The following is a 22,227-nucleotide window of genomic DNA, read 5'->3' on the forward strand; positions in this document are numbered from 1 at the left end:
CGCCCCATGCCCGCTGCCCTCCGAGCTCTGCACCCACCCTTGGGGGCAGCGGCAGGGGTGCCGCCCGCACTTCCCTTTTGTGGTGTCCTTGGTTCCTTCTGCGCAAGGGCTTCTGTTCCCAGGGGACCCTGCCCCTAGAGAGGCCCTCAGTCCCCATGGCCCCTGAGCTCTCCTCTTGGAGGCCTAGGCTGCTCCCTCCGGCCACACTGGTCCTCACGGCCACGCCACCTCCCCGGTGCATACCTGCCTCTGGTCAGAGGGGACGCCTCGATCCAGGGGTCGGTCTGGTGGTCTCACACCCCACGTGTGCTCCGTGCGTGTGCGTGTGCGTGTGAGTCTGGGCACATGTGGTTTGGGGTGGAGGGAATAACTTCAGGGCTTTATTCTGCTTCTCCCATTCACTTCACAGGTGTTTACTGAGCACCTACTATGCACCAGTCAGTGGGGTGGGTGCTGGGGACACAGCGGTGGACGAGTCACGGGTCCCACCTGTAGTGTCTTCATCCCCAGCATGCTCCATGGGACGACAGTTCCAGCAGGGGAGGGGGATTGCGGAGAGGGTGGCTCAGGACCCGGGCGCAGCGAGGGTCCGGCCCTGCCCGGGGAGGGAGCAGTGGTCTCAGGGCTGCAGGAGAGACCCTGCAAGGTCGAGGGGAGGCTGGGGTGAGCCAGACAACTTCTCTGAGTTCCTGCAGGTCCCCTCCCAACCCTCCCTCCTCTCGGTGGTGGGGACAGAGCAGGACCGCACGGCCAGGGGCCCCAGGCAGGCAGCGTGCCCCGTGGATTCTGCTCTCCCCACTTCGGGGGCCTCTCCTGACCCAGTGTACGCTGGTGACATGTGCTCCCCCTGAGGATGGACCTCTGGGGACCAACCTGCTCTGACGGTCCTTAGCCCCTGCCCCCTCCGAGAAGGATGGGGGGCAGAGGGGTGTTAGCTTAGAGGAGGATTCTCTCCCGGAGGAGAGTTCTCGTTCTTCTGGCGCCACGGGGACGCAGAAGAGGTGTGTGTGTGTGTGTGTGTGTGTGTGTGTGTGTGTGTGTGGTTGCATCTGTGCACATCGTGCGTGCTGGAACCCAGCTCCTCCCCTGCGCTCACTGCATCAGGTAATGAGTCTGGTCCTGTCTTGTTTGGACCCGGCCCCCAGCTTCGGGAACCCAGATGTCTGCGTGTCTGACACGATACGGCAGCTTTTCTTAAACTCCCGGGGTTACAGGTGTGAGGCACCCACACCATCCCTGTAGGAGTTAGTGCAGCCACCCCTGGCCCCGCTCCAGGCCCCTCGCTTCCCCAGATGGACAGCAGAGCCGGTGACCTGTCCAGGGCCGCCCGGCTGCCTGTGGCAGGTGAGACCAGGACTCAGCCTTCCTGCCCCCAATGCCCCACTTCCATCACCCTTTTTGGTCCTTTAAGTCTGTCCTGCACTGTCTTTTAATGTTACCACCCCTAAGCATCAAATAAGAAGTTATTTATCCACAAATGCCATGCTTTGGGGGGAATATGAGTGACTAAGACTCTTTATATTATAGTTTCAGCGTGGTCACAGTTTATCAGATAAGCACAATATTGTGAACATTCTCTGCCAGATGTTTTCATTTTTCATTTATTTCCTATAAAAGGCATTCTGGATAATCTTGATTTTGATGGAGAAATAAAATCATAAGGCCTCCACCTTGTGGCAATAAAGCATTGCCTTCTGAAAGGATACTGATCTTTTTTAGGCCTTAAAGGTACCACTTAGAAACTAAAAAGTGTGCAGAAACCAGGTGAAAAGTTCAGGGTCAGACTGCAAGCTTGTTGGCAGCCTCGTGTTCGTCACACATGCTGTGCTCTGTAGATGTTTGTTATTTACCTATTTAAAAGAGATTTAATGTTATGATGTATTCCTATAATGCACCATTGTTTACTGTTGCTCTGCGGTGGTTTCCACGTCAGAGGGAATGAGGCTCAAAGACTCCGTCCAAGTTGTCACTAGTGTCTTTCGAATCGTCAGAAAGTACATTAAAACATGTGATATAGGGCTTCCCTGGTGGCGCAGTGGTTGAGAATCTGCCTGCTAATGCAGGGGATACGGGTTCGAGCCCTGGTCCGGGAAGATCCCACATGCCGCGGAGCAACTAGGCCCGTGAGCCACAACTACTGAACCTGCACATCTGGAGCCTGTGCTCCGCAACAAGAGAGGCCGCGCTAGTGAGAGGCCCGCGCACCGCGATGAAGAGTGGCCCCCGCTCGCCGCAACTAGAGGAAGCCCTTGCACAGAAACGAAGACCCAACACAGCCAAAAATAAATAAATAAATAATTTTAAAAAAACAAACAAAAACGTGTGATATAAAGAAGCTGCTGCCCCTCTATCCTTTCCATGCAGCTCTGTTCCTTTAATAAATCCAAGACTGAATGCATCCAGAGTCCTTTTTCTGGAGAAATTAAGTGCCCTGCCCAAGTCACCGGGTCAGCTCATGGCCAACCTTGAACCAGTGACTGTGAACTTGTGTTACCCGGTCTTTCTGAACCTCCCGAGTTTCACTGACTGTAAAACGAGGAGCATCCTAATAGCACCCACCTCAGCCTGGGGGCAGCGGGCTAGGAGGCTGGACTTCTGAAAAGGTCACGTCCCGCCTGGCGTGGAGGAAGGACCGTCACACTGGTCGCCCTCTGAGGCCTCCAGTCGAGCCCTTTTCATTGAGTGGTGCTCTCTTGGGACGTGTCTCCCTCCCTTTGCCTTAACTGTAATTGTCACCTGCTCCCACCCTGCATCTTCTACAATGTCACACGCCCGTGTGACGATGCAGCACCTGTTAGATCAGCTCTGAGCCCCGTGCCTCAGGGGACCATGATGGGCGTGATAACCACGCGTGCGTTCTTTTCCCTGATCAGCACCCGGAAGGTTCTGGAAGGAGGTCACCTGGGAAAATGGTGCCAGATGGGAGATGGCCCCTCTCCCGTGGTGATTTGAAGTTGGAGAGTTGAGATCAACCATTCCAGGAGTCAAATGTCCTCTGTGTTTTCAGGAAGCTCAGGATCATTTTAGTCAAGACTCAGGCTGTAGCTCTTTTGGCCGCAGGCCACATGCAAACCTGTAGTCTGAGTCAACGCGTTCCTTCCCCATGCACAGCTCTCAGGAGCCGGCATGCCTGACGCCAGGGAACGTGTGAGCAGCTCTGGAGGTGGATTAAAATACACAGAGTTCAGCACGCCTTCTGCCCTTTGATCACTGGCTCTGGCCTTGAGCAAGGCCCACAATGCACACGTTTCCTCTGCTACCAGCGACAGTGTCCTGGTTGTGGGCACACGTGACCCCCATTGCAGGCGGTTAATAAAATATTAACCAGTCATTTTCAGAACCCCTCCTGGAATTAACATTGGCCAAAACCTCAGAGCAAGCGGGAGAGAGATGACAAGAAGGGGCATGCCCTGGCCACCTCTGGGACCCGAGCTCTGGGACTTTCTCTCCGAAACCCCCGCCTGCTGGGCCTCCCGGTGGGCGGCGTGAGCATGGCGTGGCCAGTGGGACCCGGCCTTCATGCCCATGACTGAGTTAGGCCACCAGGACTGGGCCCTTTCCAGGTGGCCCACCTGGCGAGGGAAGGGGGTGCCCTGCATCCGAGCGTCAGGAAGGCTGTCTCCATGTGACTGCAGGCCTGGCGGGCCGCGGTTACCCAGCATCCCAGCTTCCCGGCACATTCTGTTTTTACACGGAGAACTTCCTCTCTCCTTTCAAGAGCTATAAAAAGCTAAACATGCTACCTAATTGTAGACTTGTGTGAATGTATTAACAAGAAATTCTAAAAGTTAATCTGACTTAAGCATTAATAAACTACTGTTTGATCTGCTTCTTTTTGCCTTCAAGAAAACGCTTTGTTGTAATTGAGAGGGGTGATGTTATAGCAACACCACGAGCCGGAACTCCAGAACGTCATTTGCTGCCCATTTTGGTAATGGCTTTATCTACAAAACCAGCTGATGCCCCAAGGACCAGGCTCAAGGGACCACAGTCAGACTCCAACCAACTCCATCCGTCTGCAGTTCTGTAATTTTCTTTCTAAATGATTTTTGATAACTTTAAGGCAGTGTTCTTCTGCACTGTAAATCTGATAAGCCTGGGGAAAACAAAGGATGGTGATAACTAGCTTATGAATATTATGTGATAACCCAAAGCAAAAATTCCCGTCCCCCAGAATCTAGAGGCTGATTTCTTCTGACGCTTTCCGCGTGAGTCCAGATTGGGTGTTTGGGTCTGTTTGTAAACGCCGTCAGGACACCAGTGCAGTGTGGGGTCCTGAGGACTGTTGCGGGGCCAGATTACACCTTACTGTCTTGGAGAAGCTTTTTCTAGGATAGACATAGACTTCTGAAGTGAACTTTTACCCCGTCCTTCTCAGTGCATTATGAGCTGTCTTAGTCCAGACTCAGGCTGCTGTAGCAGAAAACCACAGACCGGGGGCTTGTAGACAACAGACATTCATTTCTCACCGTTCTGGAGGTGCGGGTCCAAGATCAGGTGCCGGCAGATTCAGTGTCTGGTGGGAACCCAGTTCCTGGATCGCAGCCAGCATCTCTGCACTGTGTCCTCACATGGGGAAGGGATGGTTTGCTTTCAGAGCATTGTGATAAGGTCTGTGAGGTGCATTGGGTGGGACGGGAAAGCAGACTCTTTCTTCAGGTTCAATGTCAAGTTTGCCATATCGACCGACCGGTGAACTGGGACGTGTGATGTGGGGGGTCTGTGTGCTGTAAGCCAGAGGGCGGGAGGGAGTCTGGGGAGAGCCTGAGGATCTCCGAGGTCAGCTGTCACAGGCGTTCCTGAAACTCGGTGTGACTTCTTAAGCTTCCCACCCCCTGTTCCAGTCGTAAAATGGTCTTTCTTTTTGTCTTGTGCACATGAGTGTGTGTGTGTGTTTATTTGGGGGGTGGTTGTTTCGGTGATGTTGGTAGCTGTTGACTATGTTCTGAACACAGAGTGTTACAAGAATGTTTTTGACCTGAGAAATAAAAATGATTGTCTACAGAAACCAGGCGTAAACGCTTGGGCCCTGGCGGATGCTGAAGGGATGAAAGTCTTTCATTTAGTCTCATACTTCTCTCTCAGCTCCTTGTTTTATTTTATATGCGAGTTCCCTGCTCTTTCACATTTGCTCTCTGGGTTTTGTTTAAAGGTCAAAGAAGCAGAGTCACACTGTCCGTCCTTCCAGCTCTGTGCTACCCCCGCCCACCTTTTAGGGCTGGTGGCATCAGTTTGGTCTCTGCAGGGAGGATGGGCAGGGTCCACACCCCGTGACAAACCATACCCGGCACGGAAGGGCGGCCCGGAGGAAGCGATCGGCTGCCAGCTGTGGGTTCCCTGGCTGGTCTGGGGGGTGGGGAGGTAGTGCCTTTCAGCAGCTCAGCAGCAGGTTCATTCTGTCTTGCATTTAGTGGCTCCCAGGAAGGAAATGAGGGTGCCCCTTTGGAATGTTCACCGTCTCCTGTTTCATTACCTTGTTCAGTTATTCCATTCCGGGGACACCCTGTCTCATTCCCTCGATCAGTCAAATTCTCCAGGTTCCCCTCAGCTCAGAGGTTAAAGCGGCCCTTTCTGGCTGGTGCAAATCCACAAGCGTCTCTGTCTCACTGTTCATTCTTCTAGAAGGTGTGGTTAGGCCACCTCCAAACATAAACCATGCTCGTAAGTGCCTGGTGTTTCCTCAGCCTATGCTGGCAGTTGGTATATTTCATCCCCAAGGACCCAGGAAGCCCCTTCAGCATGTAATTCACCAGTAACTAGAGGCTGAGACCCATTTGGGTCCAGCTAAGGGGTTAAGTACAAAGTGTAACAGTAAAGTTCATTTACCTTTAAAGCCTGGTAAAAAGCTACGAGGGTTAATGGCAAAGTACATGGAATTTTGAAAACATTGCTTTAGTGATTTGCGAAAGCAGAGAAGCAAAAGTTACCACCCTGGTAGTAGCAGAATTTTAATTCTGCTGCCAAAAGTACACATTAATCCACCTCCTGGCTGGGATGACTGTACATGGATTCAGTGGGTAGATGTTAAAACACTAACCTTGGGCTCAGTGCTCCTGCGGTTTCTCACCTGACCCGCCTCTGTGACCCAGGGTGACCTCAGCCCCTGGATCCTTCTCAGCCCCTCCCCACAGATGCCATCCCGCTGGTGTATGTACTGTCAATATTCACACGTACACAAGTGCAAACAGGACAGAGAAAAAAATTACTCTAAGCTGCTGTACGTGAAAAATTGCACCCGAGACAGGTGAGAAAGACAAATTGCCCTCTGGCTCTCTACTGATCATGAAGCAATATATTAATTGAACATTTTTATTACAAGAAAGTTGAACTTTGACAGTTAAGATATCTGTGGATGATTAGCCCTTCGGGATCATAATTAACCCCTTATTCATCTCATTCTGCGGTCCGTGCCTTATGTAACATACAAGCCATTCTCTAAGGAAGGGAAGAGAAGGCCGTTATGATGTCGATGGGTTGTCAGGGGCCAGGGCATTTCGAGTCTGTTACCTTATTGAATGCCTCAATATGAATGAATGCACTGCAGGTATCATCATCTGATTTTACCGATGAGCAGTCAGAAGCTCGGAGAACTAAATTTCTAAGCTCTTCAGTAGATAGTAATTGACAGGCATGGAATTAAAACCCAAATAATTCCTTGCATACACTTTTCACCAGCTGTTATGGCAAGACATTAGGCAGGAAATTAAGAAAGTCGCTGTCATTTTCCTTATTAGACTTGTGTATCCACGTACAGGTGTCTATGAAGAATAAGTTATTGTAATTCAGCTATTTTCTCAAGGCTGCTTGTTAGAGCAAAGCCTTCTCTTTATCATGTTGATTAATAATCTAGAAATGGGTGACATCTTAGACCTACCGGAACACTTTTTTCCACGTAAGATATATTCATAATGTAAACAGCGTCCAGCTGAGCCCTGTTTTTACCTATGATACATTCCTAGAGGCGATGTTATATTCATAGCTAGATGAGTCTTCTGAACTTTACTTTCTCAACTGTAAAATGGGAATAAAGCATACAGGGTTATTCCTATAATTCCGTAACTCAAGGGATAAAGCAAATCACTGTAAAACTAACCCTGTATCTCCATAAAAACATTAATTTTAGGGTTGCTTTTAGGAACATGGACGCTGAGCAGGAAAGAAAACAAAACAAAACTCTTGTACAATCTACAGAATCTTCTGAAACCAAAGCCTAAAGAACTATAAGTCTGTGAGAATAGTACACCTGTGACCGTTTCCTAGAACATGGGCATAAATACAGCCACACAGGTTGGTTCCTAACGAACCCAAACGTACAGTGAGTGCAGACACCATGATGAACCCCGCCCCGTCACGCGTGTGACCACGTGTGTGACCACGCGGGTTACCGCCCTGACGCTCCTCCCAGCCCAGAGGTCAGCACTGCCCACGGTGATCCCCTCCCATTTCCGAGGGTTTGGGGAGGCGGTAGGATGCTCTGGGGGCCACAGCTATTGAGCAGCTATCTAGGGAGACGAATTGAGGCCTTCTCTCTCCCACAGTAAACCTATTTGACGATAATCCCATTGCCTGTGAAAATGCACCCAAAGGTACTGGAGGAATAGCCAGCTTAGCCTGTTAGTGTCTGCAGCCTCCTCCGGGTCTCGAGTCTCCGCCTCACTTTTCCCTTCTCGCCACCCATCCCCACCCACTCTAGTCTGGAAACAGGAGAAGTCACGCTGCTTCCTGTGTGGGCCATCTCTGATGGAGCAGGAGCGTTGCTTATGGGCTCGTGTAGGACGTCACCTCTGGGCTTCTCAGGCACCGGTGTTCTCACCTCTTTCTCCTCTCTTGACCTGGGAGTTTAAGAGCGGATGTCCACACATAGGGGAACCCACGTAAAGGTCTCTGCAATAGGCGTGCAATCACAGATAGCTAGATGGCTAGAAAATGTTTTCTCAGCTGATCACCACCCACCCTGGGGACCCTGTGCAAGGGACGAGAAAGGCAGGAGCCGTCAGCCCTAGAGCTCACCCTGACCCCAACCTTGACCCCAACCCTGACCCCAACCTTGACCCCAACCTTGACCCTAACCCTGACCCCCCCCAACCCTGACCCCAACCCTGACCCTAACCCTGACCCCCCAACCCTGACCCCAACCCTGACCCTAACCCTGACCCTGACCCTGACCAGCCTCTACTTCATTCTCACCGCAGCACAGTGAAGGAGCTTTTATTGCTTCCGCTTGACAGGAAACTGAGGTTCAGAGAAGTGGAGTGACTTGCCCCAGATCACCCTGCAGGAGCCGGGATTGGGACCGAGGTCTCATCTGCCGTGTTCACTCTAGAAGTCAGGACTTCCAGTAGAAAGCAGGTGGTTAAAATGTTTTCACCTCCATGCCCCCAGCATTTCAGCTTCCCCATTCACACACCTTTCCACCCAACGTGGGTTTTATCTGTGACTCCTTCACAGTGTCCACCAAAGTGATACGAGTGGTCTTAGCTGCATTAGGGGCACATTGTTGAAAACAGATCCAAGCAGCTGAGACTGGACTGCGTTCCAGTGAATCTGGGTTACTAACTTGCACTCACGTGCTTAATTTTTACTGCCCTCCCACCCCCCGCCAATAACACAAAGTATGGATGGTCATGAAAACATTATGGAAATTTTCAGTAATCCCAGTGGCTGTTTCGAAATCACATCTGGGATTGAATTTCAACCTAAGGAGTATGGGGCAGGCCCAGTATAACCTAAAGTCTATCCTAAAGGCTCCCAGCCCTGGCCCTCCACTTCCCCTCCCACCAATCTTCTGTCTTATTATTTCACGAAAAGCTTCTTAATAACGTGGAGATGCTTCAGAGTCAGCCTGAGTTCCAGGAGCATTCCACATGAATTTTCCTCTTGCTCTCTCTATTTGATTAATTGCAAAAAATGAAATGAAATAAAGATGACCTCCAAATGTCCAGCTCTTCTGTCTGCAGATGGTTCTTTTCAGCTTACTATGGAGGCCAGCTGCCAGGGCAGCCTTCTGTAACCCAACCCTCCCGTCTCTCCACGGCGGAGTGGGGCAGAGTTACCCCAAAACAAGTCCACTACCCATGATTTTCACCACAGGACTATGCCATACACCTCAAGTACTGATGAGCCCTCTAATGAGGGGCCCTAATCTGAGAATTGTCACTTTGTATTTCTTGTCTTTCTTTTCCTGCCGGTGCACAAATTGTGCATTTAAGGCTAGAATCTGCCTACTCGAAATGACACATATAAAATAAATTCTCCTTCTGTTAATCTGAGACAGGAGGGAAAAAAAGTCTGTACACACTCAAAAGTCTGACCCGGACTTTTGTTATTTCAATCTATTCTGTGTCCAGTAGTCTTGAGTTTTTTTTAATAGTGATTAAAATAGTTCATGAACAGTCTTCCCAAGTATACCCTAAAGTTGTGCTTTGAGGCGTGATAAAGTTCTGATCAGAACACACTGGCTTGGAAGACGCGTCCCCTCTCCAAGGAGCAGTGCAAGCATCTTGTGATTAGATCAGCTGTGCCTCGAAGCCCTTCCTCCAGGGCTTCCCTGGTGGCGCAGTGGTTGAGAATCTGCCTGCCAATGCAGGGGACACGGGTTCGAGCCCTGGTCTGGGAGGATCCCACATGCCGCGGAGCAACTAGGCCCGTGAGCCACAACTACTGAGCCTGCGCGTCTGGAGCCTGTGCTCTGCAGCAAGAGAGGCCACGACAGTGAGAGGCCCACGCACCGCGATGAAGAGTGGCCCCCGCTTGCCGCAACTAGAGAAAGCCCTCGCACAGAAACGAAGACCCAACACAGCCAAAAATAAATATAAATAAATAAAAATTAAAAAAAAAAAAAGCTCTTCCTCCAAAATCAGCTCTCCTTTTATCCACAAGCAACCCCTCGAATATTCACACGTCCCACACTATTTTGATTTACGTTAAATCCTTAGAGATTTGTTTTCTGGAAGGAGGGACCATTGTGTTAGGATTTGCCTAATACCTGGAGGGGAGGTGACTGAGGAGGGTGAGGGAAAGATGGAAACGGGAGGAGGTAAGGGATGCTGGGCTTGAGATACTGTCCAGGTGAGAACAGAGATGGTAGCGTGCGCTTCTCTATGTCGGGGCTGGAAAACCCCAAGAGTCCAAGCTGTCAACTTGAAAAGAAGTTATCTATTTTTGCCTGTGTTTAGTTTCAAATACACCAATTCTTTTTTTTTTTTTTGGAGGTAACTTTTATTTATATATATATTTTTTATTGGAGTATAGTTGATTTACAATGTTGTGTTAGTTTCAGATGTACAGCACAGTGATTCAGTTTTATATGTACATATATTTTTTTCCAGATTCTTTTCCCTTATAGGTTATTACAAAATACTGAGTAGAGTTCCCTGTGCTATACAGTACGTCCTTGTTGGTTATCTGTTTTAGATATAGTAGTGTGTATATGCTAATCCCAACCTCCTAATTTATCTTTCCCCACTCAAATACACCAATTGTTATTTCTGAAACAGGGATGTTTGATGCATTGTTATTCTGTGTGTTACATACACAGCGCAAGTTATCCGTACTTACTCAGAACCCCGCATGGGATCACAGAGAGATTGCAGTTCAGAATGACCCCCTCTACTTTCGGAGTTCAGACCGTCGTCCTGCACAGAGAACGTGCAGTCATGTTCTCCAACTGCAGTTCAGACCCCAAGAGGACAAAAACGAGTCTTTCCCTTTTTGTGCCCATTCTTACCAAGTAAACTACCATATGTGCCCCAAAACCTCCATTTTCCCAGTGAGGTTACCCCACAGAGGTATTTTTGGGGGTGGTCCCATGTAAGTAAATTGGGAAGGTGGATGATAGAATCGCATTGAATACTGAAATTATCTGCAAAAGTCGACTTGCATTTTTAAAAGCATACATTTTATTTTTTTTTTAAGCATAGATTTTATTTTTTAATTTAAAATGCTTCATTGCTAAAAAATGCTAACCATCATCAGACAATGCAGGGTTTCCACAAACCTTCAATTTATAAAATATGCAATATCCACAAAGAGCAATAAAGCAAAGCACAATAAAACAAGGTCTGCCTGTATACAATACAGTATCGTTAACTATAGTCACCATGTAAAAGCATACATGTTAAAGTATTGGTTTTTTCACCTTCATGTCATGATACATGATGTATTCACGTGATTCTTCTAAGTCAGCAGTGTTTTTATCACCACTAGAACCATGTCTTTGATTCACCAGAGCACGTAATCCCCACTTCTATCCAAGTCTTTTGAAGTACAGCACTTTTTAAGATCTCCCTCTGTATGGGGCTCTGCTCCAGTTTCCATTTACAAAATACGAAGGCGGGAAAGGGTTTCCACTCCTCAGGTGCTTGGTCTCCACCAGGTAACAACTCACTGTACTCCACACACTGGGAGGTGATGCTATAAGACGCCATCACTCCCTTTCTCACCCATTTGCCTGGGGAAGGGCATGGGTATCCTTCGTAGTCACCGAGGAGTCACCCGGTGATATGGGAGACTTTGGGAAAATTCAGATACTGGGCAATTCCTTCTTTGCAAAAGAGTGCCTTCGGGGAAACAAAACTTGCCTTTCGTCAGGCATGTGTAATATTTTAGAAATCCTTCCCATTTTTAGAAGACAATTCATTTTGTTACCTTTCAAGGAGAGCCACTCCTTGTTCAGCAGGGAGCTACTACTCACATGTTCTTTGAAAAGGATACATCGTGGATGATTGAATTTTGCAACGGCCCTTAAAGACAGGTCACCTGTAGCCAGCTGACAAGTGTACGGTGATGGTGCAAGGGTCCTTGTGGTTCATGCAGGTCCAGGGATGTGTGTGGGATGAGGGAATCTGTGTGGAATGAGTTTGGCTAAATTCTTCAGTTTTGTGCCTTTCTGGAGGAAAAAGAAATAAATTTGCTGCTAAAGTCTGGGTTACAAAATACAAATGAGGAACATGTGCTTTTTTTTATCCAACTTTATCTTCCTTACAAATTCTGCAGATTCTTGGGATGCTTGTCCGATAAGCAGCCCTTGGTCGGGTCTTGCTGTTTCTGTGCTCACACGATTCCTGAAGCATCAAGCTTATTTTTATGTTTAGGAGCGTCGGCACTTTTCTGCATCTCTGTTCCTCTCGTTACTGAACATGAGGTGTACCTCTGTCTGTCCATCTGGACTTGTGCACAGTCTGTGAGATCTCTGGAGATGAGTTCATCTTCTTTATGGATGAGGAAACACTGAACCGTGTTTGTCACTGGACAGAATCCGGGTTTGGGCAGCCATCCTGCTTTCTAGCTTTTTGCCAGGGCTCAGAGGACGGTGACACTCACTCATGAGACTTTGGGTGCCCCTTGAGTTTGGGGGCTTTCGTTTTCTTTTCTCAGAAATGGGTATAGCACGTGGAACGGGATTGTGCTGATTGAAAAATAGTGTAGAAAACTCTGAAAGGACCAGCTTCAAGGCTAACGGCCTCTCTTTGTCTTTCAGCATCTGAAGACCTCCACGGCTCAGGATGGGGAACCACGCAGGGAAGCGAGACTTAGGTGCCGAGAAGGGAAATAAGGTAAGAAGTGAGCTGGCTCAAAAATCTTTCAAACGCACAAACCCTCCTCAGGTACCCTGTGGCTACCAGGGTTTTCCGCTAAAACCACTGGCTTGTTATCCTCCTACCTTAGAAACTTCTAGGGCTTAGAACGCTAGTCCTCAGCACACAGGCCAAGACCCGAATTCCTCGGCCAGGACTCCAGGCCCACTACGATCTCACTGTGACTGGCCTTTCCGGTGCCATCCGGCCCGACATCCCTTCCCCCACCGTCATCATAGGGAGTTTGGAAGATACCGGAGAGCAAACAGGAAAAATGCAAATAAAAATCATCCGAGGGCTTCCCTGGTGGCGCAGTGGTTGAGAATCTGCCGGCCAATACAGGGGACATGGGTTCGATCCCTGGTCTGGGAAGATCCCACATGCCGCGGAGCAACTGGGCCCGTGAGCCACAACTACTGAGCCTGCGCGTCTGGAGCCTGTGCTCCGCAGCAAGAGAGGCCACGACAGTGAGAGGCCTGCGCACCGCGATGAAGAGTGGCCCCCGCTTGCCGCAACTAGAGGAAGCCCTCGCACAGAAACAAAGACCCAACACAACCATAAATAAGTAAATAAATAAATAAATAAAATTTAAAAAATAAATAAATAAAGCAAAAAATTTAAAAAAAAAATCATCCAAATCCCTCCAGTGACTTAGAATTAATCTTCTATGTATTTCTAGCCTCGCATTCACCCCTTTCCACCTTATTCCATGGACATCAGCTTCCCCTGTTCGATGATGATTCTCTGCATCACCTTTGATTCCCCCAGAGTGACTGGGAAAGTGGTTCTCAGCCTGTTTCCCCCTGAGCTGCTCAAACCGATGACCCGTCACCAGGGCACCTGCTGGCCTCATTCTCTGCCCACCGAAGAATCGTTTCAGATTATGAGGAAATAGGCCTGATGTTGTGCGCAGAACTGTGAATCCACCCTAATTTGTAGGTGGGAAAGGTTAATTATTCCAGTTCTTTGGTCCTGTAACTCAAGACAAATGACAGTTCATCAGAATGTCACAATGCTGAGGATGGACCTCCACCAGCCCACACGCACACAGAAGTGCTTCATAAATGTCCACCGGATTGAATTACGTTACATTTGAGCCCCAAGACCTCTTTGCTGAGGTTCTGTGCTACGGGTTTTATTTAATAATAATGAACTTTGCAGCCATGGGTCCTTCTCTGATCTGTACTTGGACTCAATTTCCGTATCAGCCAGGTGTGGGTAATTTTCCATAATTTGCTTTCAAGCCATTCACGTAAATCAGTGATTACATACTGTTTTTGTTCATATCTTATCTTATAAAGTGTTTTAAACGCTTGAGAGAAAACATTGTTTTATCTAAAACAATGTTATGGAGTTTCTTTCCTAATGATGTCAGGCCCAAGGTCAACTAGAAGGGGTTTACCTTATAATGTTATTATTGATTTGGAATTCTCCTCTCCTTGTTGAAAGGAGGACCAGTTTTCTAAGTGTGTAAAGTGTTCTGGTGAATGTTGACTGGGGAATCACGCGGTGTTTTCTATACCTCGCACGTGAACTGTATTACTGGTAATCTCCCTGTGAAGATACTAGTAACTCTGAGCTGTGAATGTGTTCAGCTACGATAAAGACCGTGGGTCTGGTGGCATCTGCACCAGGAGGAGAGTCTCAGGTGAGAGTGGAAGTGGAGATCAGCTCTTCTCAGAGAGCCCCATCCTGTGAGCACGTGGTATGTTAAGGCACTGCTGATTTAAGTGACTGATTTGCAAGTCTGCTCTGAAAGCCTCTCTGCGACTTGCAGTGTCTTTCCTGTTGTTGGACGTTGTAAAGCACCAAGACATAGTCTCACCGGTTTACTTTTACCAGCCTCAGATTCCTGGGCGGTGGTGCAGCCGTAGTGACGCTTCTGTTTTCTGAAAGCTAATTTTTAACATTCTGATGATTTTTTTTGAAATTGGGCGTTTAAGGCCACTGGTTCCTGTAAGAAGTTGTTACAAGTAACAGCTCTCTTCTTTTAATTGTTTGTCACTTGACAGAAAATATCTGAGGCCTTGTGGAGGGAGTGCTCTGGGGCAGCGGTCCCCAACCTTTTTGGCCCCAGGGACCGGTTTCGTGGAAGACGGTTTTTCCACGGAGGCGCGGGGTGGGGTGGGGGGGAATGGGGGAGGGGTTCAGGCGGTGATGATGGGGAGCGATGGGGAGCGACGGGGAGACGCAGATGAAGCTTCGCTCGCTCTCCCCCGCTCGCCTCCTGCTGTACGGCCGGTTCCTAACAGGCTGCACGAACCGGTATCGGTCTGCGGCCCCGGGGGGTTGGGGACCCCTGCTTTGTGGTGTTAACGTGGCGTATCAGCTTAAACCAGAATAGAAAAAAATCACATGAGCTCGTGCCATGCTGTTTAGCATCCTGCATGTTTCTGTAGTCATTCTGGGAAGCTTGTTTTTCACTTATGAGGGAATGGACAGAAAGCTTTTGCCTGTGTCCGGGGGCTGATTGTTGACCTGCTAACAGGCGGGGGGCTGCAGGGAGCGGTCATCCCACTCATCTCCCCAGCTCTGGCCCCTTTGCGGCTCCCCCCCGTACCGCACAGGGGGCCCAGACCCCTCCTCTGCTCCCCCCTCGCGTCCCCCATCAGCCAGCCCCGTGTCCTCACGCCCTCGCCTGCTGCCTTCCTGGAACCCGCAGGCCTGCGGAGGACGTCAGGAGGCAGTGGTCCTGTGTCGTGACCCCCTGCTCTGCCGCCCTCTCCCCCGCCCGGCTCGGCCCAGCTGGGGAAGGAGCCGCGGCAGCCAGGAGCGCACAGCCTCCTGCTCCCAGGTTCCTCCCCGTGACGCCCCACTGTTCTCTCACTGGCTTCTGTCTCCTCCCGAAGAAGACGTGTCACGATGTAGCAAGGAGCCTGTGGTGGAAGGGACAGTTCTGGCATTTCTCTGTTCCTGTTCCAGCCTTGCGTGTTAATGTGGACAGACTCACGTCCAGGCAGCGATGCAGCTGCGAGCGCGTCCTCGGGGCCCCGTCAGCGAGCGGAGTGTGGATGGTGGAGGTCAGGGAGGCCCATCCACAAGGGGAACCAGTGGCATTCAGGGAAGTTCTCATTCTCAGACATAAAGAAATCCCTGCTGGCCTCCGATTCCCTGTTTTTCTGAGCATCCTGGTGGATTTGGTTTCCAGAAAGCCCCGCTCACTAACTTACCAGCTCCTTGTCAGGCAGTGCATTTTCACAATGGTCCTTTGGCAGAACCGGGGAAGGACGCGTCCCAGCTGCCACGTCCCCGGGACACATGGTTCTCAAATAGAGCCCCTGCCCTTGGGCAGGCTGTGCCCGGGCAGCCCTGGGAGCCCGGGGACCCCGCACAGGTGGTTGACACGCTTGGCCCCTCTGGCTCCTGGAGGGGAGGGTTCATTTCCAGGTCTGTGCAGGAGTCGAGCTGGAGCCCTTCTTCCTCAGGAGAACCAACTGGGACTTAGGACGGTGCCCACACCCTTTACTGAGGCTCTGCTGGGCTTCTGTCTCATTCAGCGTTGCTCTGACTGTTGTCAGTCTCTGACCTATGGGTTTGCTTGTTGGGGTTTTCTGGTGATTCTCTGTTGGACACCCCAGCTGCTATTAGCACCTGCCATGCTCTAGGCATCCGCGCCGTGGCTGTGTAGTTGCCAGGGCTGCTGTGACAAAGCACCACAGACCCGGGGGCTGAACGACAGACGTGTATTTGCTCTCAGTCCTGGAGGCTGGAATCTGAGGTCCAGGTGTCGGCAGGGCTGGGTCCTCCTGAGGCCTCGCTCCTTGGTGTGTAGATGGCCGTCTTCTCCCTGTGTCTTCAAGTGGTAATCCCTCTGTGTGTGTCTGTGTCCTGATCTCCTCTTATAAGGACACCAGTCCTATAGGATTAGGGCCCATCCTAGTGACCTCATTTTACCTTAATCACCTCTGTGAAGACCCCACATTCAAATGCAGCCGTATCCTGAATTCCTGGAGGGCTAGGACTTCGACACGTGGCTCTTTGGGGAACACGAGTCAGTCCACAATGTCCGTGTTATTTGATGCAGCCGAGAAGTGACTGGGAGGTTTGAGAGGCCAGAGAGAGGAGTGTCCCCAGCCCTGCCTGGTGACCGCCACCAGAGTCTGACCCTCACCCTCAGTGGGCACTGCCATTGCCCTGGCCTCTCCCCATCATGAGATTTCGGCATTCGCTTCTCTCCTGTTAACGCCTCCCTCGCAGACCCCTTAACCTTCCAGGCCCCAGATCCATAAGCCAACACCCCCGCTGCCCCTTAGGACGTGGGGCTTGTCCAGAACCTTCCATGCCCGTCTGTTGCCCGTGACCATCTGTCCACATGGCACAGCGGCCTTGAGATTGTGTCCTCCATGTGCTGGCTGCACTCATGCGTTCAGCCCTTCTCCACGCTCTGACCCTCTGAATATCATCTTCATTTTCCCCGTGATGGACTCTCAGAGTGGCCTGTGTGGTTGGCCCAAGGCCAGGTGGGTAGTGAAAGGAGGAGCTAGGCTTTAGGGCAGCTCTGTGTCCCTCTGGGTCGGCACCAAGCAGCAGAAATGGAAGGAGAGCCACAGGTGGACGTTTAAATTTTCTAGTAGCCACATAAAAAAGTAAAGAGACAGGAAAAAATTAATCTTAATATATTTTCTTTAACTTAATATACTCCAAATATCATGTCAGCATATAACAACTATCAGTGAGGTATTTTACAATTCTTTTTTGTCTCAGTGAATCTTCAAACTCGGGAGTATATTTAGCTTACATCCCAATACGGCCTGGCCACTTTTCTGGCCCTCAGTGGCCACATGTGGCTGGCAGCTCCAGACCGGACGGCAGGCTCCAAAACCAGGCCCATCCCTGTGGGCCCTGCTGCCTCGCTGGGCAGTGTCCCAGGACACCTTCATGGTGTTCTCCATCCAGGTCACGCCCCCCCCCCCCCCCCCACCTACCGTGCCTCTCCTCCATCGCCTGATGAAGAGGAAAGAGAAATTGTGAATGACCAGTATTGTCCGTTGAGAGATGATGATGGGTCTGATTTTGCCCTCGGATGGAGAGAGCTGGGGTTGAGGAGGAGAAGCAGGAGGGGGCGGGAGGGGCTGGCGAGGGGTGTGGATGAATGGCTGCCCTCTGTACCCTGGCTGGACCAGTAACCGCAGAGCAAGGGCAGTGATGAGTGAAAGTCCGGTGCAAAGGAGAAAGCAGGAGCATCCTTTTTAAATCTGCCCAAATCCAGAGACCATTTAGGGCATCGGGAGTGCCTTCTGGTCTCGTGGCTTCCTCTGCCCTCCTCTGAATCACCCCCAAGCCTCTGGGGCACCTTGACGGGTCCGACCTGGGAGTCAGCCCCGGACTCCACGCCAGGTGCTTCGTGGTGCTCCCACAGACACATCAGGACACTTGTCACTTTGTGTTGCCCCCAGTTTTCTCTAACAAGAGGCAGGCTGTTCTAACTGGTGTGTGCACTCTGTCCCTTCAGAGTTCACAAGTAAGTTAGCTGTTTAGGACTGAAAGTGTCTCAAATCTTTACTTATTCCTACATCCATTCACCCATCCATAGGCAGGTGCAGACTTTAATTAAGCACCTCCCCTGCGTAGGACTGGGCTGGACTCGGTGACGAAAGCCTGGCTTCCCCACCAGCTGTCAGGTGACCTGGGGCGGTTACTTCACGCCCCTGGGCTTCGGTTCCCTCGTTGGCTACGGAGATGAGAAGATGGTGAACATAACGTGAGCCGAAGGATGTAGCACACAGAGCAATGCCTGGTCCCCAGCAAGTCCTGTGTGCTGTTGCTGCTTCCGTTCCTAATGTTCTTATTCTTGCTGTTGTTTTAAGAGAAAAGGTCATGCATCTTCTGTCAGAATAGCTCCCAGTCTGATTGGAGAGACAGCAGAATTCTGACCCTGTGCCCAGCGCAAAGACGGGACACAGGAGGGAAACCGTGGGGACCGGGGGCCCTGGCCTGCCTGATGGTGTTTAACCAGCGTGGAGAACAGGCTACAAGGAGCAGAGGGAAAGACCAGGAGTGGTCCTTCCCTGTGTCCTTGGGATCAGGGAAACACGGGCAAAATGTTTAAATACTGTAAACAGGATTTGACCTGGGACACCCATTATACAATCCCTTTCTGCAAATCTCTCCCAGTTTCGGCCCCTCCAAAGGCTGTGGATTCTGAGTCCCCCAAGCACCAGCCCCACCATTTCCACAGCCTGACTCTGCCTGTCAATCAAAGTGTCCCCCTCACAGTGATTGCTGGGAAGAGGCATCCTTTTTGATGAATTTGCGTCACTGAGGGGAGGGCCAGTGGCCCCTTAGACATTCCATTGGTGTTTCCATTTCTGACACCATGCTGGGCGGCCTGGGAACTTACTGGCACAAGTCAGAATACTTTCTGGCTACGTAGAGATAACTTGGGCTCAGCAGGACGGCCGTGGCCCCAGGCCTGTCGCCTACGCTCAGCAATTGTGAGCTGCTCGCCTCCTGAACCCGTGGGTGCCCTAAACACCGTGATTTCTGACAACATCTTCCAGAGCAGCAACGAACGTCCTGCGGGAGAGAGCTTTCGTGCCATTTTTTGTTGTGCAGAGGAAAAAGACTCCCCGGCAGAGACCGATATCAGAGAGGTAAGAGGAAAATCGGGAGAGCCACAGATGGGAAGGGTTCAGGGAGAGAGAGGGGTCCGAGGCGGGCAGAGCTGACGGCTGCCCCGCTGGACGCTCAGGCCCCGCCCAAGTGTCGAGTGTGGAGAACCGGGGCTCCCAGCACCTACAGACCAGGACCTTCAGAATCCACCTCAACACCTGTCACCTGGGGCTTACTAGTGCTGCCTGCCAGGGGTCAGTGGAAGGTTCTGGAACAGGGCTGGTCCCTGGGGACTCTGCCTCTCCTGCTTCCAAATTTCCTACTGACCTTGAGCAAGTGGGATTTCCAGCGTCCCTGAACTATTTCTTCTCACCTGAATTCTTCAGCTGTGTTTAATTTTCTTGTTTGAGCACTGACCTCAGTCCACACGGGAATGAACTTCAAGAAGTTTTCATACGAAACTAGTGAGGCCATTGCTAGTCAGAAGCATTACTGCCAGGAAACATAAGAAACAAAGAGTAGTTTATATTGGCATCCCCACAGATTTTCCAAAATGAGTGAAATCAAGTGATGATCTATTACAATTTTTGAAAATCTAACAATAATAATTTTGAAAGCCTGCTTTTCACCTGAGGGATCTCTATACTTTTCTTGGCAGTGGTATCTGGCTCACAGTTTCTCCAAAGGCACCCAGCCATGTTTCTGGAGTTTTCTATTTAATCAGCTTAAGAAAAAAGATACCACACTGAAAAACAAGGTCTGAGAGCAATTGCAGAATTTAGACTCGTGTCTGATTTTGCAGTGAGGAGTAACCTGTTAGTCTGTTTTGTGTTTCCGATTAAATTGATTTGCTATCTGAGCTGTTCTTCAAAGCCCAGTGCGTGCTGGCCACCTCTCCAGGGATAATCACGCCCCTGGGGAAGCCGTTCTCGTATTTAATCATCACGGACCCCACTGTCTGATGAGCCCCTGGGATGCTGTACCGGCGACGCTCTGAGGAATGAGAGGTATAGTTTGCACATATACACAGAGGCACTCAGTAGCTCAGCCCTGCCCACCAGCATGGAGATGGAAAATGTAGATTTGACGGGAAAATACGTTTCCTTCAAAACGTCTAACGTCCCAGCTGTGGGACAGGCTGACATTTCCCTCCGGGGGTTCACTCCTCTGCAGAACCGTAATCCAGCATCCTCTTGCCCCAAGTGTGGCATGTTGTCAGCAGTCTCACTCGTTCAGGAGGCCCCGTGCTTTTCACGCCAGCCTCGGGAAGGAGGAACCTTCCTACCACGGCCAGCTCCGTGCCATCCTCTCTCCTCCCATATGGAAATTAAGTGCCGTGAGGGCTGCTCACGGATATTGTGCCCTTGTCCCCCGCCGTCCCCAGTGCTGCTGTTTGGGGGACCCTAACTGTACAGCCTGTGCGGGAGTCCAGGGCGCCCCCGACACCGCCGGCTCCAGGCCGGCTGGCTGCTGGCGGCCTTCACCTGTGGGCCCCAGGCCAGGGCAGGGTGTCGTCCATATGCCCTGCGCTGCGAACGGCACAGGTGGGCCCTTCAAACCCCAAATCCAGCGTTGCTTTTGCCCCACATCATGCTTCCTCCTGCAGTTCCTTGTTAGAACCGACCGCCGTCACCACGGCTACTTCGCAGAATGGGAAGCGGGTTTGCCAAGAAACTCACTTCCCTCCAGTCGCCCAGACCCACCTGATGGGGCTGCCGTGTCTTCGAGCAGGGAATCCACCTGGAAATTTAATGTTTCTGATTTGATTTTGCAGTGTGTTGGCAACTGTTAGACCCATACGTGTGTAATTCCATTTTCTTAGGCTGGTTCCATGAACAGGTTTTTTTGAGAACTCAGGTAGTTAAGTTAATCAAATAATATACGTTTCAAAGTTTAGGGGGCTGAAAAGTAGAAGGTATTTCCCTGCAGACACTCACCAATCTAGTCGGATACATGGAAAGACCTAGTCAGCATCTAGTAAGGCCTTAGATTGCGAGGTGCAGGCGGACTTTCCCTTGTATCTGTCTTCAGCAGTCCCAGAGTCCTTTCTCTGTCTGTCTGTCTGTCTGTCTCTCCCTCCATCTCTATTTGTATCTCCATCTCTGTCTCTCGCACACACCCATAAAGAATTCCCCTTCACCTCAACTGCACAGCATTAAACCACCTTCCGATAGGCAGATGGTGTGCTGTGCCAATAGCTGCCATGCGTCCGTTACTCACCGCAGACGCCCCGCTGCAGTGCTGTCCCGCAGGACCTTCTGCCCTGTGCCCCTGCTGCCCAAGAGGGCGGTCACGTGCCACACGTGGCTAATGTGATTGGTACAACAGAAGAACCAAATCCTTAAACTTTAGATTTAAATAGCCGTGTGTTTTGAGGCGCAGTGCCGTTCCACTGGGTGCTTGGTGTGTCCTCCTAGTTCTAGGGTCCCCAGAACCCTGCCTGATAGGCATCAGCTCCAATTCTTGTTAAGGACAAAAACTGGCTCTTTCTCAAAGTCACATGATTGCGTACAAAAGTGAGCATTGAGGTCAGAAGGTAGAATCCTCTGGAAACACACCCTTATAAATACCAGCAACTGCAGAGGACAGCGCTGTGAGCCGTGCGCTCCAGCAGGTGGAGGAGGTCTTGCCCTCACTCACCTCCCTTGGCTGGGAGGGTCTCACGGCCCCGTGACCCCGTTGCTTCCTTACGGCTCCCTCGGAAGGGGGCCTCCGAAGGGGGCCACCCGCTGCAGGGTTGGGAAACGTGCATTGCAAACAGCATGCACTTATCTAACTGCTTCTGAGTTTCATGCACACACAGACGCCTACCCACCTGACTTGCTTAGTGCCTCCAGAAGAATTTCAGTGAGCTTCTAAAAAGAGAAATAAAATAGTGTAGAAAATGCATCCTTTTAAAGAGGCTTCCCAGAATCAGTAACCTTCTGATTACAGTCATGGAGAAACCAACGTGGGATCTGTCCCTGACTTGAGAATGAGCCACGAGAATATAAAATGAAACATCTCATTCCAGGTTGGTTTGTGAAATCGCATTTGTATTTAAGAACCCAGGGCCGCCTCTGAAGGGGGGCTGTCTGTGCCCCGAGGGATGGCTGCGGTG

General features: G+C 50.6%; 1 protein-coding gene across 3 annotated transcripts in view; it reads left to right on the forward strand.

Moving 5' to 3' along the window:
- MBP (myelin basic protein) overlaps nt 1-22,227 on the forward strand; it is a 118,997-nt gene that overhangs the window by 16,043 nt on the left and 80,727 nt on the right. For all 3 annotated transcript variants that reach the window (XM_061169307.1, XM_061169308.1, XM_061169306.1), the window contains exon 2: nt 12,479-12,554. In XM_061169307.1, the coding sequence (XP_061025290.1) occupies nt 12,504-12,554 (51 nt within the window). In that variant the 5' untranslated portion in view covers nt 12,479-12,503. The remainder of the gene's footprint in view (nt 1-12,478; nt 12,555-22,227) is intronic.

This window comes from Eubalaena glacialis, chromosome 15, assembly GCF_028564815.1.
Source record: "Eubalaena glacialis isolate mEubGla1 chromosome 15, mEubGla1.1.hap2.+ XY, whole genome shotgun sequence".
Classification (NCBI taxonomy): domain Eukaryota; kingdom Metazoa; phylum Chordata; class Mammalia; order Artiodactyla; family Balaenidae; genus Eubalaena; species Eubalaena glacialis.